This window comes from Lithobates pipiens, unplaced genomic scaffold (genome assembly GCF_037356315.1).
Source record: "Lithobates pipiens isolate NorthernLeopardFrog02 unplaced genomic scaffold, aLitPip1_a1.2 Scaffold_25, whole genome shotgun sequence".
NCBI lineage: Eukaryota > Metazoa > Chordata > Amphibia > Anura > Ranidae > Lithobates > Lithobates pipiens.
Window position 1 is genome coordinate 9,471,231 of NW_027507787.1, and position 19,375 is coordinate 9,490,605.

General features: G+C 41.8%; 1 protein-coding gene across 5 annotated transcripts in view; it reads right to left on the minus strand.

Annotated features, from left to right (window-relative positions):
• The window catches only part of KAT6B (lysine acetyltransferase 6B), a 199,231-nt gene that overhangs the window by 86,916 nt on the left and 92,940 nt on the right, over positions 1–19,375 (minus strand). For 2 of the 5 annotated variants that reach the window (XM_077454037.1, XM_077454039.1), the window contains 4 exons: positions 10,541–10,656; positions 10,365–10,446; positions 8,012–8,053; positions 5,975–6,107 (listed from right to left, as the gene is read on the minus strand). In XM_077454037.1, the coding sequence (XP_077310163.1) occupies positions 5,975–6,107; positions 8,012–8,053; positions 10,365–10,446; positions 10,541–10,656 (373 nt within the window). Of the gene's footprint in view, positions 1–4,674; positions 5,022–5,974; positions 6,108–8,011; positions 8,054–10,364; positions 10,447–10,540; positions 10,657–19,375 lie in introns of those variants that run through there. The other 3 variants (XM_077454040.1, XM_077454038.1, XM_077454041.1) reach the window with 2 other exon arrangements.

The window sequence follows — 19,375 nt, forward strand, 5'->3', positions numbered from 1 at the left end:
TGGCATGTGGCAATCTGCATCTGGTGGCAGGCAATGTGGCAAGTGGAAATCTGGTGATAGGCAACGTGGCAAGCGGCATCTGGTAGCAAATGACAAGCTGCATCTGGTGACAGATTCTGCATTATGGTGAGTTGAACGATTTAATTTCATATTACAATATAATAATACAAATCATGCACTTCAAATCACCCTGACACCATATTAACCATGATGTTGTGATGAAGTGCTAACACTAGCCATTTCCTGACAAATTGGCCGCGAAAAGCCGCATCGTCTAACAGGCCCCGCCCCCCCTGCCACAATTTCTATCCACAATGCAGGTCCCTGCTGCCAAAAAGGGGCCACTGTCCTAGTGCATGTTTAGGAGATATTAATTTAATCTACAGGTAAGCTTTATTATAAACTTACCTGTAGGTAAAAATAAAGATACTGCCTTTACTACCGTTTTAAGGAGATGACACATCATAACAACGATGAGTCATTCCCTGCTGACAGCAGAATGTAAACAAAACCTCCAGACTACAGGCACAGCTATGGGGGCACATTCTGCCCCCAGTTATGTCAACTTAACAATGGGCCCATGGGAAGCCAATTACATTTAAACCACAACCCTTTTGTCCAACATTTGCCATTTTTGACAGGTACATTGTTGATATTGCTCTCATCTAGGACAGTCCGCTCACCACCATTGCTCATCTTGTTCAATTCTGTAACAACCACCATTATGAATTGTCCTTTACCCATGTTGCCGATACAACTTCATTAGTGTTCTTGGATCTAGAGCTAGGTATTTTAGGCTCTAGAATTACCTCCAAGAATCACTCTAAAACTATTGCTGCAAATTTCTACATTCACTCCAGTAGCTGCCACCACAAAGGAGCTAGTCACCTGATGTTGGTGAAGGAGCTTTTGTTACCTTTCTAGAATTCCTCATTAGTGCAGAACAAAATTAAGACAGATCAGACCCCAATTAGGTTCATAACTCAATTTCACAATAAGTGCAAAAAGATGAAGATTTGTGCCCAGCGTTGGAACATTCTACTACATGATCCAGTATTAGGTTCCATGCTTCGTTCCAGACCCCTCTGCATACTGTCGGGCCTAGAATATCAAAAGCCAGATTGCCCCTAGTCAAGTCAAATGCAGTAATACCCATTCTATCTCAGGCAATTTGTAAACCTGCTACGGATGTTTGAGTGTCGTAAAATCAAATGTCTTACATGCCAGTTTGTCTCCCATGGTAAAAGATCTTTCCATTCCAATAGCAGAACATACTACATCGCAAAGATTTATCTGTTCTACAGAATTTGTAGTTTATGCTCTTTCCTGCCCCTGAAGTCTTGCTATGTGCAGGCAGGACTATCAGGACTTAAGCGGAGCAAGGTTTTGAGAACAAAGTTGCACCATCAAGCAGGGGAGCCAAACATTTTAAAAGTTTGGGTGGTGGAACAAACGCCCGACAAATAATCCAAAGCTGAACATTTCAAAAGGCTATGCAAGCAAGTAATAGTCTGGAATTTTTCCTTAAATACTATCCCCCAATGGCTTGAAAGGAAGAAATAGAAGCAAACTTATTTCAAGGGGTTGTTACCCCTAAACTTAATATTCCTGATATGTGCCTGATGTACCATGTGCTTGTATGAGAAAGTATCCTGTTCTTTGCATTGCTTCCTTTATGTGAAATTCCTGGTGATGTACCTCTGCTCTCCTATTATAAAATGACCACACTAAGCAGAAGAGCACAGTATGGTCAGTTCTCTAGCTACGCTTAGAACTCAACCTGCTCTCTCCCAATGATCAGACTTGTCCTGACACGTCCCTACTGCACAGCCCTTCACTGAGAAGATCAGTATACTGCTGTTGCTTCTCCTCCCCCCGCTCTTATGCAGCTGAGAACAGAGGGAATGTGATCACTTATACAGTGCCTTGAAAAAGTATTCATACCAATTGAAATTTTCCACATATTGTCATGTTACAACCAAAATCAAATGTATTTTATTGGGATTTTTCGTGATAGACCAACACAAAGTGGCACATAATTGTGAAGTGGAAGGAAAATTATAAATGTTTAATTTTTTTTTAAATATCTGAAAAAAAGTGTGGCGTGCATCTGAGTTCAGCCCCCCCGAGTCAGTACTTTGTAGAACCACCTTTTGCTGCAATTACAGCTGCAAGTCTCTTTGGGGATGTCTCTACCAGCTTTGCACATCTAGAGAGTGAATTTTTTGCCCATTCTTCTTTGCAAATGAGCTCAAGCTGTCAGATTGGCTGGAGAGCGTCTGAAAAGCAATTTTCAAGTCTTTCCACAGATTCTCAATTGGATTTAGGTCTGGACTTTGATTGGACCATTTTAGCACATGAATATGATTTGATCTAAACCATTCCATTGTCGCTCTGGCTGTATGTTTAGGGTGGTTGTCCTGCTGAAAAGGTGAACCTTCTACTCAAATCTCAAGTCTTTTGCAGACTAACAGGTTGCAGATTGCCCTGTATTTGGCTACATCCATCTTCCCATCAACTCTGACCAGCTTCCCTGTCCCTGCTGAAGAAAAGCATCCCCACAATATGATGCTGCCACCACCATGTTTCAGGGTAGGTATAGTGTGTTCAGGGTGATGTGCAGTGTTAGTTTTCCGCCACATATAGCACTTTGCTTTTAGGCCAACCAGTTCAATTTTGTTTTCATCTGACCAGAGCACCTTCATCAACAAGCTTGCTGTGTCCACCTACAGGACTTCTCGCAATCAGCTGTTTGTCCACTAAGGGTCTCTAACAAACCTGAGGCTTCACAGAACAGCTGTATTTATACGGAGATGTATTATACACAGGTGGACTATTTACTAATACTACTTACAAATGCATGCCACACTTTAGATATTTGTAAAAAAAATTGAAAGCCATTTATAATTTTCCTTCTAGTTCACAATTATGTGCTCTATATATATATATATTATATATATATATATATATATATATATATATATATATATATATATATATATATATATATATATATATATATAAAATGTAACTTTTATATTGGATGTTTATTGAACTTTGAAAAGGGAAGTCCTTCCTTATTCTATATTGGGCTGTAATTGTTTTGATAAAGCATTACATATTGGGTTGACATGCCCAGCCATCCAAATCTACTGTAACAACATCTTCCAGGTCTATAAATACTTATCAATTATATATCGGCAACTGTTACAGGGAGCCACACTGCTCTAACCATTGCTAAAACCTTGACCGCTTTCCATGACCTTTAGGGAAATGCACCTGTGGTCAAGTGATCGCCGGTCCTCCTTACCCTGGGCATTCAGAACTGTTTAAAGGGATGCCAGGGTGGGCGGAAAGGGGTTAAATGCAAATAAAAGTAACCTGAGAAAAACAAACTTTATAATTCCAAACTCACTTTTACCTGCATTTACATACACCTGTATCCATATACAATTATTACATGCATTTAGAAATGTACTATAAAAGCATGTATACCACAGACATTGTAAATGAGGCCTTACACCTGAATGAACAACACCAATGTTCCACAGGTGGTGGGCTACTTGATTTCACAGGAGAAGCCGAGACCCACATACAACTTGCTTGGATATCTAGATCTACATATCTTTTTGACACGCAGCTTTCAGTAAAGGTAACCTTTGGTCCTGTATGTCTAACATATTCCCAGCTACTTGTACCCATTAGTGGGTATATAGAAAAAAAAAACATTACCTCCCTAGTACGCCACTATGCACAAAATCTCACGAGCACCTTCCAATTTCCTAAACTGATGGTGTATGAAAGAATTGGTATAGAAGGCCCACCCCCTAAGGAAAAGATTTCCCAAATTGATAAACTCCTCATTTCTGTTTCAAGCCACCAGACTCAGAATGCCTATATGCAAAAGTGGGAACAAGCCTTGCGGGAAGAGCGGCTCTCGAAGACATGGCATCTTATTTGGTCTCAGGTCTTGTTAAACTGAAAATTCACTTTAAAAAAGAAATCCTATGTGATATACAGTTGCATTTCAAAAAATTTGATAATCAAAATCTCATTTCAGTAATTCAATTATAAAAAGAAACTCATAAATGATATAGTTATATAGATTACACACACACAGTGATATATTTCAAGCATGTCTTTCTTTTAATTTTGACGATTATGGCTTACAGCTAGTGAAATCCCATAATTCAGTAGCTCAGAAATTTGTAATATTGTGAAAAAATCCTATATTGTAGACTCATTGTGTCACACTCTTATCAGTTAAATAACTAAAAACACCTGTAAAAGTTTCCTGAGCCTTTAAATTGTCTCAGACTGGTTCAGTAGGTTACACAGTCATGGGGAAGACTTCTGACTTAACAGTTGTCCAGAAGAAACATCACTGACACCCTCCACAAGAACGGTAAATCACAAAAAGGTAGCCAAGCATATTAATGGGAAGTTGAGTGGAATGAAAAAGTGTGGTAGAAAAAAGGTACAGAAGCAACAGGGATAACCACAGCCTAGAAAGGATTGTGAAGAAATTTGGGGGAGATTCACAAGGAGTGGACTACAGCTGGTGTCCGTGCTTCAAGAGCCACCACACAGACGTATCGAGGACATAGGCTACAATTGTTGCATTCCTTGCGTCAAGCCACTCCTGAACCAGAGAAAACATCAGAAGTGTCTTACCTGGGCTAAGAAGAAAAAGGTCTGGACTGTTGCTCAGAGGTCCTCTTTTCGGTTTTGAAAGTAAATTTTGCATTTCAATTGCAAACCAAGGTCCCAGAGTCTGGAGGAAAAGTGGAGAGGCACAGAAACCAAGTTGCATGAAGTCCAGTGTAAAGTTTCCACAGTCAGTGATGAATTGGGGAGCCGTGTCATCTGCTGGCGTTGGTCCACTGTGTTTTACCAAGTCCAAAGTCAGCGCAGCCCTCTACCAGGAAATTCTAGAGCACGTCATGCTTCCCTCTGCTGACCAGCTTTATTGAGATGCGGATTTCATTTTCCAGCAGGACTTGGCACCTGCCCACACTGCCAAAAAGTAACAATACCTGGTTTAATAATCATGGTATCCCTGTGCTTGATTGGCCAGCAAACTCGCCTGACCTAAACCCCATAAAGAAACTGTGAGGTATTGTCAAGGGGAAGATGAGAGACACCAGACCCAACAATGCAGACGAGCTGAAGGCTGCTATCAAAGCAACCTGGGCTTCCATAACACCTCAGCAGTGCCACAGACTGATTGCCTCAATGCAACGCCGCAATGATGCAGTAATTCATGCAAAAGGAGCCTCAACCAGGTATTGAGTACATACTTTACTGTACAAGGACATACCTTTCAGTAAGCCAATATTTTTGAACTAAAAATACTTTTTATCGGTCTTATGTAATCTAATTCTCTGAGATACTGAATTTTGGGTTTTCACTACATGTAAGCCATAATCATTCAAATTAAAAGAAAGAAATGCTTGAAATATATTGCTCTGTGTGTAATGAACATATATAAATATGTGTGTTTCATTTTTTGAATTGAATTACTGAAAAATCATCTTTGAGGCTATTCAAATTTTTTGAGATGCACCTTTATTAGCTAGGCAGTATCAACAAATTCCTTCACCAATGATCTATAATGAACCAGTTCCTAGGAGTTATGGAGGAGAATGACTGTTCAATGAAGCACAGAGCTCTGCAGTTTACTGTCTCATCATTGACTACCTTCTCTCTGTAGAAAACAGTGAGTGAGAATCAGGTCGGACAGAAGTGATAATTTAAAAAATCCAGAAAAAAAAAAAAAAAAAAAAAAAAAAGAAGTAAACTACAAACTGCAAATCTGGCTAAATAGAAATGTAGAAACATTGGAGGGCAGATCATGGAGGACATTACCAGGGTATCAGATATACCTCCACAGAATCTCTGCAGTATTATGCAACCAGAGTAACTCTTTTCAACATAAAGACACAAACATAAAAACAGGAAAAATAATACATACAACATGCGTTGCTTTAATTTGTTTTTTGGTCGGCCAATGGGTTTTGCGTATCGCCTCTTGATCTGTGCAGCTTTCTCTTGAATGATTTTACGACCCTTTTTCTTTGGCCGGCAGACATGACAAATCCACATACCTAAAAAGTGACACCATTAAATGGCTGGGATTGTGCTGCAAAAACGTAAACAGCTTTTAAATTACATACTATTAAAGTGGATGTAAAGCCTCACATATACCCAGTGAAGTGAATAGCCTCCGATGGTACACAGAGATGAAATCTCCCTACATAAGTTTTACATGTATATCTGCTGTCTTCAGCTTTATATATTCTTTAGAAAGTGCACATCGTGTGACAAATATTTCTTCCTGTTTTAGCAGTGGGAGGGGAGTCTGGGCATACACTGTGTGTGAACTGATAGGAGGAAACCCCCCCATGTATAGGCAACAGGAACAAAAACTTGCAGAGCTGTGCTGTGAATAGACCAGCTCTCTGCTCATCTAGATATCTTTTGATATTAAAAAAATAAAAATAAAGCAAGATCAAGACTCTTGCAACAGGCAAATAAAAACGTTTAGTCAGGCAACTTTTTTTTCCTCATTTACTGATGTGAACACATTGCATTGTTGTCTATGGTCTATGGGACAGTACACACAGCTGATTAAGGCTACATTCACACGTGTGCGTAAATGTTTTACTGATCTTATTAACCACTTAAGGACCAGGCCTCTTTTTCAGACTTGGTGTTTACATGTTTAAAACAGTTTTTTTTGCTAGAAAATTACTTAGAACCCCCAAACATTTTATATTGTTTTTTTCTAACACCCTAGAGAATAAAATGGCGGTCATTGAAATAATTTTTTACACACTGTATTTGCGCAGCGGTCTTACAAGCGCACTTTTTTGGGAAAAATGTCACTTTTTTGAATAAAAAAAATAAGACAAAAGTAAAATTAGCCCAATTTTTTTTATATTGTGAAAGATAATGGTACGCCGAGTAAATTGATACCCAACATGTCACGCTTCAAAATTGCGCCCGCTCGTGGAATGGCGTCAAACTTTTAGCCTCAAAAATCTCCATAAGCGACATTTAAAAATTCTACAGGTTGCATTTTTTGCGTTACAGAGGAGGTCTAGGGCTAGAATTATTGCTCTCGCTCTACCGATCACGGTGATACCTCACATGTGTGGTTTGACCACCGTTTTCATATGCGGGCGCTACTCACGTATGCGCTCGCTTCTGTGCGCAAGCTCGTCGTGACGGGGTGTTTTCAAAAAAAAATTTTTTTCTTATTTATTTTAATTGATTTTATTTATTTTTACACTGTTTTAAAAAAAAAAAATGGATCACTTTTATTCCTATTACAAGGAATGTAAACATCCCTTGTAATAGAAAAAAGCATGACAGGTCTTCTTAAATATGAGATCTGGGGTCAAAAAGTCCTCAGATCTCATATTTGGGCTAAAATGCAAAAAAAAAAAAAAAAAAAAAAAAAAAGAAAATCTGACATTTAAAAAAAAATATACCTTTAAGAGGTATGGGCGGAAGTGACGTTTTGACGTCGCTTCCGCCCTCCTATGGTATAGAGACGAGTGGGGGCCATCTTAGCCTCACTTGTCTCTATGCCCAGCAGATGAAAGGACCCAATCGCCTCCGCTACTACCGATGGCTCCGGTAAGCGGCGGAAGGTGCGGGAGGGCGGCGGGAGGGGGGGGGCACCTCTCCCGCCGCCGATAGCGGTGATCTCGCGGCGAATCCGCCGCGGAGACCACCGTTATCGTACAGCCGACCGCCGCCTGAAGAGATGGATATCTCGGTTGTGGCAGCAGCTGCTGCCGTTACCGAGATATCCCTCTTCAAAAATAGGACGTACATCGTCGTGGGGCGGTCGGCAAGTGGTTAATCATGTTTTTTGCCAGCTCAAATGCTCCTGCATAATAAGTAAAATGCTTGTGTAAAACTGCCCATCTCCTCCCCCCCCAAATACTGCCATTGTTGCAGTTTTTTGTTACAGATCTGAGAGCAGTGCATGTTTACGCACCTGAGAGAGTCTCCATTGAATACAATGCAGCTGCATTTAAGCCTGTTAATAAAAAATGCTTGCAATTTACCTCTTGCATGGTCATGTGAATAAAGTCTTAAATTTCATAATGAAGTGTTGTGTATAGAGAAGTGAAAAATATAGGAGCGTGTTATGCTTCAGTGTAGTAATTAACACGCAAGCGTATACACAAATTGCAACACTAGCAGCTAGAAGAGGATGAAGAATAATTACGCATACGTGCATTTACATGTCTAAGCATGTATGCACATGGTCTTTACAGAACATAAATTGTGCTTTTTACTCGGGATCTTAACTGAAATCAGGCAAATAAGGTGTATGTAAACCAACAATACAATAGAGGGGGCTTTTGGGACTTTAAATTAGACACATGGTAACATGCATCTCCATCCCTATTCAAGGTTGATTGGTCGATTTTAATATACTTGCCTCTCTTTATATAGATGCATCATGCATCCACACCTGATGATTGGATAGATCCCATGAAACGTGGCGGACTTAACCTAGATGCTACGCATACATACCGTACCTATATGGTTTTTGGATCCAGGCAATATGTGGATTAGAACTGTTATATTATAGTGATTTTTTTATTATGGAGGATAATACTACTGTATAGGCTATTTATTCTTTTAACATGTAAATGATTTGGATACATGATTTGTTATATTATGTGCCATTATTGCATGTATTGTCTGCTATACACCTACTCTATCATGGTAAACAAATACTTGTTCACGTTTTACTTTGACTCCTTCGATTAGCCACAAAATACACACCTCATTTAACCACTTGCCGACCAGCGCACACCAATGTACGTCGGCAGAATGGCACGGGCAGGCAAATGGGCGTACCTGTACGTCCCTTTAAATTTGCCGCCCTGCCATCGGGAGCGCGCCACCGGCGGCGCGCTCCCGCGCTGGTCGGGACCCCCGTGAGTCTGGTCGCGGGACCCGTGGACTCGAACGCCGCGGGCATACCCGCGATCGTCTCACGGAGCGGCCGAATGAAGAAATGCCGTTGTAAACAGAATTTCTCCATTCTGCCTAGCAACTAGTGACGCCGATCTCTGCTCCATGTGATTGGATCAGTGTTCACTAAATTAAAGCCCAACCCCCCCCACAGTAACACACCCCTAGGAACACTTAACCCCTACACTGCCACCCACTGGTTAACCCTTTCACTGCCAGTGTCATTTACACAGGAATCACTGCATTTATATAGCAGTGATTACTGTATAAACGACAATGGTCCCAAAAATGTGTCAAAAATGTCCGATGTGTCCGCCACAATGTCGCAGTCACAATAAAAATCGCTGATCGCCGCCATTACTAGTAAAAAATATATAATAAAAAATTATTAATAAAAATGCCATAAAACTATCCCTATTTTGTAAACGCTATAACTTTTGCGCAAAGCAATCAATAATCGCTTATTGCGATTTTTTTTTACCAAAAATATGTAGAAGAATACGTATCGGCCTAAACTGAGGGAAAAAAAAACGTTTTTTTATATATTTTTGGGGGATATTTATTATAACAAAAAATAACGCGTTTTTTTCAAAATTGTCGCTCCATTTTTGTTTATAGCGCAAAAAATAAAAACCGCAGAGGTGATCAAATACCACCAAAAGAAAGCTCCATTTGTGGGGAAAAAAAAAGGACGTCAATTTTGTGTGGGAGCCATGTCGCACGACCGCGCAATTGTCAGTTAAAGCGACGCAGTGCTGAATCGCAAAAAGTGGTCTGGTCTTTGACCAGCAAAATGGTCCGGTCTGTAAGTGGTTAAAGTTCCGACCCTCTTTCTTTATAAACTAACAATACATTTCTCCAATTTGCTCCTTTTTGGTGTGTTAAATATACAATTTAAAGTCTTTTATTATATTTGTTCAACAGAAAAAAAAAAAGCTGTTCATCCAGCCAGAAATCGTTTGAGCTAACATCACGTATTCTCTGCCTCTGGACTGTTAGCAGTTAGCACTGTACCCTGCCATCTCTGTGGACTACAAAACACCTTCACTATTATGGAGAAGAGTGGCAGAGGCTATACAGTCCTAAAAATAACCGTGTCCTAGGGTGACAATGCCACTAAGTACGGTTGTCACCCCCAAAAAGTTTATGGCAGGATTACCAGTTAAAATAAGGGGGGGGGGGATGTATAAAAAAAAAAGTAAAAAAAAAAGTATAAAAAAAAAAAAAAAAATACTGCAGTACCCACATATAAATACTGGAATAAGCCACTTATATAACATTAGTATTGAGTCATTTTGTAGAAGACTTTCTCCACAACAATTCTGCTTTGCTTCAAATTTTATAAACGGAAAAATTCATACCCTTTGGCATGCGGGCCAGAGGTGGGTCACAGCATTCCATGTGAAATCCTCGATCACAAGAGTCGCAAAAAAGCATATTATCCTGAAAGAGAAAGAGTTTGATCACTGGCGTTTCAAACCTAATGGCTAAAATAATTAACCAAACAAATAAATGTGAACAGCCCTACAGAACTCACTGCATTTTTGCCTTGAATCCTACAGGCACTGCAAGTTTTGCATTCGATGCACTGCCACCTCAATGCTTTTACATTAGAGGTGAGCTCTGGACAGAATTTTAAACACGATGGGTGACCTGGAGAGTAAAAGTGTAAGAGGGTAATGTTATAAATTGCCGCCAACAAGAAAAATAGCACAGTAACAAAACAGGAAGCAAAAAATAGATGTGCATCATTATAGCATTACCTGCAATGCAACACAGTAAGGTTTGACACCATTGGGCTGCTAAGGTGAAGCCATCATAAAGGATCAATGCTCATTCATGTTATCTAAGGCCTTAATTGACAGACATCTTGAGAGGATGCAGCAGCCTAAACCTAACACCAGCCATACACAAAGCAAATTTCTTTCAAATCCGCTCGATTCCCCATTAACACAAACCGTGTTGATGCGGGAATAACTCCTGCCGGGTGCCTGACAGATTACCGCTAGCGGCTATAGCAGCCACTAGCGATATTGGCAAGAGAATACAGTAGGCTGGTGGTACCAAAGTTGATCGATCAACGTCTTACATTCAGTCTACCCATTAACGGTTCGAATCTAAAAATATTTGCTAGCAACCAGGTCCTGGGTGCCCTGCTCAGATGCCATGTTGACGTGGAAAGATGGCGCTGGACCCGTAGGTTTACTTTACTGGTATTGTTATCTTAAAAGGTATTACTGCTAGTGTAAAATGATCTGGTTCCTGGGCAGGTGGCTTCTACAACCCAGAGGGTGTAATAGAAGATTTTATCTGGACCTCTTAGCAGTGGTGTGGCACTTTAATTTAAACTCTTTCTACATTGCATGTCTTAGCAAAATGTACCTGCAACCCTGAGAACAATTCACAAATGATATTGCAGTTTTTCCTCATCTTGCCCTAATGCGGGTCACCAGAACTGAACTTTAACCTGCAAGGTTAGTGGCAAACCAGTCGTTGATGGCAATTATTACTTTTCTGAAAACACTGCCATCTCATGGAAACAGAGGAGGGAAACCGAGGAGCAGCAGAGTATATGGCTGGGAAGGAAAACAAAGGCGGCTTACCCAGCTCCTGAGATCTTTACAGTGCAGCATCCCATTTCTTCCTATGTCAACAAAACCGCTAGAGTCCCAATTCAGACAAACAGATAGATGGTACTGCTGCACTCCTCGTGGGTTTATTATAAAATGGTATAGTCTTCAGTGTAACACAGGTATGATGCATGCAAGACACGGTAAGTGGCTAGGGAAAGACTGGTAACCATGGATGAGCTCAAGCACGTTTGCAAGTCCACGTGCCCACTGGGAAGTTGACACTTCGCAGCACTAATCAAAGGTAGCGAGACATTTCCTGATCTGTGCAGCCGCGGATCAGGAAACGTCTCACTGCCTGTGATTAGCGATGCGAAGCGTCCGCTTCCTGGCCAGTGCAGGCACAGGGATTCGCAAATGCGCTTAAGCACATCCTTACTGGTAAGAAGCATGGTTGCAACTGACATACTTGGTTACAGATAGGATACTGGCAACATAAAACTTAGTCAGCAGATATAAAGGTATATAAATAAAAGGTACTGATGATAGTAAAACAACTAAAGTGCAACAATGTGTACCTACTACAGTACTGTGCAAAAGTTTTGGGCAGGTGTGAAGAAATTTAAGAATGCTTTATAAAAAAAGTATACATTTTAATTATTTTCATCAATTTACAAAACGTAAAGTGAGTGAACAGAAGAAAAACAATTTAAATCGGATCAATATTTGGTGTGACTACCCTATGGCTTCAAAATACCCATTAATCCGTACACTTGCACCTTTTGCACCCAAAGTATTATGGCCCGTACACAATCCGAAATTCGGACAACAGATCGCCCCACTTTTTTTCAATTAATAGTCACAACAATTGAATAGGTTCCTAAAGTCATGAAAATTCTCGTACGACAGGAAAAAAAAAAAAAAAAAAAAATGAAATGAATCGGCAGTGATGTCATGTGTTGTAATGTATTTGTATTGCATTTTCAGATGACAACTGTACTGACTAAATGGAAATCATACAAGGAAAATTTCCGTGCTTGTTTGATCTAATAATATCAGATGAACTGTCGTGATCGGCTCTTGAAAACTCATACAATCATACAATCGCGCCGAAAACTGTATTTTTCGCCCAATTTTCAGACCATGTGTACGAGTCATTAGTCAGGTGTATGATTAACCAATTATACCAAGCAGATGCTAATAATTATCAATTTCTAGACAAATTCTGGACCGAAACCAAACATTCAAGATGCACTTGGCTGAAAACCGAAATGGACAGTTTTGAAAAAATATATTATTTTTTATAAATAGATGTATTATATTAATATCATGAATTTAAATTAATAGGATTTGAAAAAATGCAATCCATTAAGGTAAAATTTCTTGAAAGTAACACAAAAATTGGACAGAAATTATAACTTTTAAAAAACCTAAAATATGCTGCACAATAATAAAAAATAAAAAGCCTATTTTTGGCTTTTCTTTTTAGAACAATTTATCTGTAAAATCCTTTTCTTGGAGTACATCACGGGACACAGAGCAGGGGGAACCCTTCTTTTCAGGCCATAAGCCTGACTAATCACCTGACGATTCCACTTAGCAACAGTAGATTTCGATGCTGCCTGACCCTTTCTAGGGCCTTCCGGCAGCACAAACAAAACATCAGTTTTCGTATCTGAGCAGTCACTTTCAGATAGGCTTTAACTGCTCTCACTACATCCAGAGAATGTAATTTTTATTCTGCAGAACGATGTTCTGGGAAAAAGGAAGGCAAGAAAACATCTTGATTCAGATGAAAACCAGACACTACCTTTGGCAAAAAGGTTGGGTGCGGACGCAGCACAACCTTAGCCTTGTGAATGATTAAGCATGGCTCTTTACAGGAGAAAGCAGCCAATTCTGATACTCTTCTTGCAGAGGTTACCACAACTAGGAATACCAATTTCCTTGTCAAAAGATTCAAAGAAATATTCTGTATAGGTTCAAAGGGTTGTCTTTGCAACACCTACAAAACTAGATTCAAAGCCCATGGGCACAAGGGTATTCTAACTGGCGGAGTTATCAGAGTTACCCCTTGTATGAATGCCCGGACTAAAGAGTGCGAAGCAAGCGGCTTTTGGAAAAACACCGCCAAGGCCGAAATCTGACCCTTAACTGTACTTGAGGCCAGCTTCATTTCTACTCCTAATTGTAGAACGGCTAGAATTCTTCCTATGACATATTTACGAGGATGTCAACCCTTGGTTTCACACCAAGTGACGTACGCCTTGCAGACCCTGTAATAAAAAGGTCCTGGAGGCTGGCTTCCTGCCATTAATCAGGGTGGTTACTACCAAACCTGAAAGCCTCAGATTTTTTAGAATGTGGGCTTCACTAGCCAACACTGTTAAATTTAACGTTTGTAAGGCAGGATGGAATATCGGTCCCTGTGACAGCAGGTCCGGACAAGTTGGAAGAGTCAAAGACTCTCCTACTGCCATTCTCACAATCCCTGCCTACCAGTGTCTTCTGGGCCATGCCGGGGCCACTAGGATTACTGGCTTCCCTTATGCTGTGAAGCAGCCATGGTAGCAATTGAACTGGAGGGAATGCATAAATCAGTGAAAACTGATTCCACGGGATCACTAAAGTATCTACTCCGAGTGCAAGTGGATCCCTTGTTCTCGCCACAAAGTTGTCCAACTTCTTGTTGAACCTGGGCGCCAATAAATCTACGTCCGGCGTACCCCATCTTTGGGATATGGCCAAAAAGACATTGGGATGTAGAGACCATTCTCCCGGTAACAATTGTTGACAGCTCAGAAAATCTGCCTGCCAATTTCCCACTCCTGGAATGTAAACTGCAGATATGTAAGGAACATGTTTCTCTACCCAAGACAGAATATGGTCCACCTCCCTTTGGGCAGCGTGGCTTTTGGTGCTTGATATACTGTAGGCCACTGCTGTGGCATTGTCAGATTGTATCCTGACAAGAGCGTTCCGCAACCTGGAGCCCAGGCTATTAGAGCCAGACATACTGCCCGAATCTCTAGGATATTGATGGGCAAGGTCTTCTCGGACTCTGAAGACTTCCCTTGAACAGTGGTCTCTTCTAGAACTGCTCCCCAGAACCTTAGGCTGGCATCCGCTGTTAGTACTTTCCAGGAAACTGTAATGAAGGATTTCCCCTTCTGTAAATTCCACCAGTTTAGACTCTGTCGTACCTTTGGAGCTAGATTCATTGGATAATCCAAGGCTTGGATCCGTTTGTTCCAAGCAGACAGAATGCCGTGTTGCAACAGTCTTGAATCAAACTGGGCATAGGAAACTGCTTAGAAGGAAGCTACAATCTTACCTAGTAGTCTCATGCATAAGCGAATGGAAGGACCCTTCTTTGCCTTGACCGCCTGGACCAGCTCTTAGAGTGTTGACCTTTGCCTGAGGCAAGAACACCCTTTTCCTGGGTTGTGTCTATGACCAGGCCCAAATACTGCAGCCTTCTTACCGGCTGTAAGGTTGATGTCTCTAGATTGAGAATCCAACCCAGGTGTCTCAGATAACTGACTGTTCTGGACACCCCTAGATTTAACCCTGCTATTGACTGATCTTCCAGTAGCGGGTCATCTAGGTATGCCATTACTACTATACCCTGACCCCTTAGTCTTGCTAGTACTGGGGCTAACACTTTTGTAAACAGTCGGGGAGCGGTGGCCAACCCGAAAGGCAAGACCACAAACTGAAAGAGGAGCTGCTCTACCGCAAACAGCAGAAACTTCTGGTAAGCGAGAAATATTGGCACATGTAGATACGCATCCTTGATATCTATACATGCTAAAACCTCTCCTCCCTGTAGGGTGGAAACAACTGACTGAATCAACTCCATTCGAAAGGAGTGGATGTTTAGGAAGCGATTCAGATTCCCAAGATCTAGAACGGGTCTGACATCTCCATTTGGTTTTGGTACCAAAAAGATTTGAATAAAACCCCATGCCCCTTCTCTTCTGAGGGAACCTCTATTATCACTCCCTGACACAGTAATCTAGTACCAGAAATAAGGACTTTTTCTCTACTGGGTCCTTGGGAACATTTGATTTTTGAAAACGTGATGGTGGAAACTCTTGGAACTCTAGTTTGTAGCCTAGGGCTACTACACAAGTGGCGGCACCCCCTCACAAGGAAGCCTTGGGATTTTGTTTTGTAGACTTCTGACCCCAGGGCTTTTTGTAGCCCTGTGTGTTGACCCAGGCATAGGAGGGGAAGTCTTGAAAGAAGGCTGCCTATTCCCTTTCTTAACCGGCAGAAGGGTCTTCTTACCCCCAGAAATCTTTTAGCTATACTTATCCAGTTCTTCCCCAAACAACCTTTCTCCATGAAAGGGAAATACAGTCAAGAGCTTCTTGCACAGTAACACGGCTGAGCAATTTTTAAGCCACAGAGTCCTGCGCATATGTATTAACATAAGCGCAAGGCGAGATGCCTGATGGATGCAATCCTTGATAGCGTCCACTGCAAAGTATAGGGCCCTAGGTAGCGCAGCTAAACTTTGGGCCTCCTCAGCTTGAGCAGAAACTTTAATAACCTGCTTGAGTTCATCCCAAAAGGGAATGACAGATGCCTATTGCTGCTACTGCAGGCTGTACCACCGCGCAGGCTACAGCAAATGAGGCTTTTACCTCATTTGACTAGACTTTTTATCAGCTGGATCTCTAAATACTTGTACATGGTCCACTAGACAAGTTAAACACCTGTTCACAGAGGAGATAGCAGCTTCCACGGCTGGCAAATCCCCTCTGAGAACTTTTTCTTCATAGGGTAAAGAAATGAAAATTTCTTAGGGGGAGAAAACAGCTTATCTGGGTGATCCCAATCAGCATTAATCAACTGCTCCAGTAACGGGTGCATAGGGAAAGCATGAGAACCCTGTGGGGGGTTTTAGCGAACCCAAAGAGGAGACGAAAACCTCATCCACCTCTGCAGGAGGCAACTTATATACAGAATGGACTAAGTCCGTAAGGGATTGAATTAGCAATTTCTGAGACTGAAGTTGAGAAAAGTTCTTCAGATGCCGAATCCTCAGAAGAGGAGTCGTCTGAGCCTCCTTCCCTCAAAAAAGGTACCCACTATCATCTGCCCATTGTTATTCCAAAATGGGAAGGTCGAGGGCAGGAGAAGGGGACCTGCCGCGTTCTCACCTCCTGGGAGGATGAGGAACAAAAAGGCTATTTTTCCCTCCAAACCAGCCAGAGCCAAAGCTAAATTGTCCTTAGTGACGAATGCAGCAGCTGACATATTGGGAGTAGCCAACATGCCTGCGAGACAAGATGGCTCAGATTTTCCAGATTCTCTAGGTCCTTCAGGAGAGGATGGAACTGCGGGCGTGCGACTGGGAGCCTCAGGCTCTGAACACAGCAACTAATGAATTACCCCTCCTACGGGCAGACATAGTCCTAAGCACAAAAAAAGCAGAGATACTAAAACAAAATGCATCTACTGCCGAGCTTTTGTCTAGCAATTTACATAATATGCCGCTATAAATTCTCAAACTCAATGTTGAGTAAACGTACCCCTTGGAAATGCCTGTATCTACACACCCATACAACATACATGCTCTTGTGCGCTCTGTGTCCCTCCATCAGCCAACCAGACACTCCCAGAGTGTAAAGCTTTTAAGCAGCAAGCCTCGTGTTCCACGTGCACGCTGGCAGCGTTTAAGCCACGCTCCCGCTGACGTATGCCCGCCCCTTTTTAAAAGGATCCTTTTCGCATGCTCTGCGAAAAGGATCCTTTTCGCGTTCGCTCGTGCAGTCTACACGGCATTCACAAACACTTCCTGGTCCGGATCAGCTGCTGGTGGAGTGCACTTGTCCCTTTCGGTTAAGCCATGGTAGTCACGCTCTTACTCGTTTCGTCATATCCAACTTCGACAGAGGGCGTCCTCTATAAAAGTCGGCCATGACAAAACGTGTAAGTGCACGACTACCACGGCTTAACCGGAAGTGATGCATACGTTCCACCAGCAGCTGATCCCGACCAGGAAGTGTTTGCGAACATGGGACAGCGGAACGGTGGTGAATACACTCGCCCCCTTTTACTATGTTTGACTGACTGTTTTACATTGTATGTATATAGGGAGGAGGGTGCTTTGTATTTGGGGATTTTTTTCAATAAACCGGAATTACGCTATGTGAGGATAAATGAGGCTTTAGACCTCAGGACAACCTTGTCCTTAAGCAACAGAAGTAAATGAACTTTATAGGATAAAGGTAGCTAACTTAGAGACTCTGTGCACAGAGATTATAGCAATGAGAAAGGCCGCATAACAAATGACAGACAAGATAATATCCCTAATTAGAAAGACGGACCGCTAAAGGGGGAAAAAGAACCAGAGGAACATAAAAAGGGGAAACAATGTGCTCAAATCCCCGATCAAAGGCTTTAACTAAGGGTTGAGAGGTCAACATTCTCTGAAACAGAATAGTCAAGGCTGATATTTGCCCTTTAAAAAAGGTAGTGCAGGCCAGATGCTGGTCTAAGCCAGAGAGAGGAAGGACAGAATGTGTCAGAGAACTACTTGTTATGAAAATTCCTGGTCTAACACTAAGCAAAAAAGGCTTTCAGGTGTGATGGTAGACACTGACAAGTTGACATTCTAGCCTTCAAGAGGGCACAGAATATTCTGATAGGACCCTATCCCAGCCATGCAATTAAAGCCAATGACCAAGATCAGGATGGAGAACCAGGTCCTGGGACAGGAGGTTTGGACAATCTGAAGGACCCACAGAGTCTGCCAGGAGTAAATCTGAGTATCACGTACACTTGGGCCAATTCATTGCAATGCGAAATCACCAGCATGCCCTTGGCTCCATCCTGTGGAGCAAGACTCGTGGAAGTAAAAAGATGTAGATCATGTGAATCTGATCTTACAGATTCACAACATGCACTGCAAGGGCCTATGGGGCCCTGGACTTGGAGGCAAACCTGCCCAGTCTGTTGAATCTGGATGCCAAAAGATCCAGGATTTCTCCACCTGCAGCAAAGGGTTTACAACACATCAAGGTAGAGAGCCCATCTCTTTAGGTCCAATTGCTGACAGCAGAGAAATGCCACCATCCAATTTTCCATGCCTGGGGTGCCGATGACAGAAAGGTGCAGTTCCTCACAAGTGAGAATTAAGTTCACTTCTGAGTGGCAAGAATTCTCGTTCCACCTTAATGGTTGATGTACTGCACAACATTGCCTGACTGAGTTCTGGGTGAAATTTCTCCAGCCCTTATGTTGCATATTTAACTTTTCTGAAGAGGAGGCATAACATTTATACACACACACACACACACACTATAATATTTCATAGTTTTGCAGTTGGGCCACAAAGAGTTGGGACAACAGTCAAAACAGAGGTCTCTTAACTTTCTAAACAAAAGGGCCAGTTTATTATCCTTCAGACTTTAGGGGGAGCTGGACTGTCTCCAGTGGAGGGAGAAAGTCCACATATCAGAGGGAATATAAAATGTACATAGTGCCTGTGGTCATTAGGAGGTAGAATGGTTGCTCATCATTAGTATTAGTGGAAGGAATAGTATCCCATTGTTTTCAGTGAAAGGACATGTGCCCAATAGTTTATCTTGTTGGTGTCAGTGAGAGGACTAGTGCCTCATATCAATGGGAGGAAGTGTGTACCAAGGGCCGGATCAAGACAAGCAAAGGGCAACATCGGGCCTGTAGGCCACAGTTTGGGGAACACTGGTTAAAAAGGAAAGGATACCTGATCCTGAAGAACTGCATTGTGTGTGTGTGAATGGACAACTCCAGTCTCTCAAAGTATG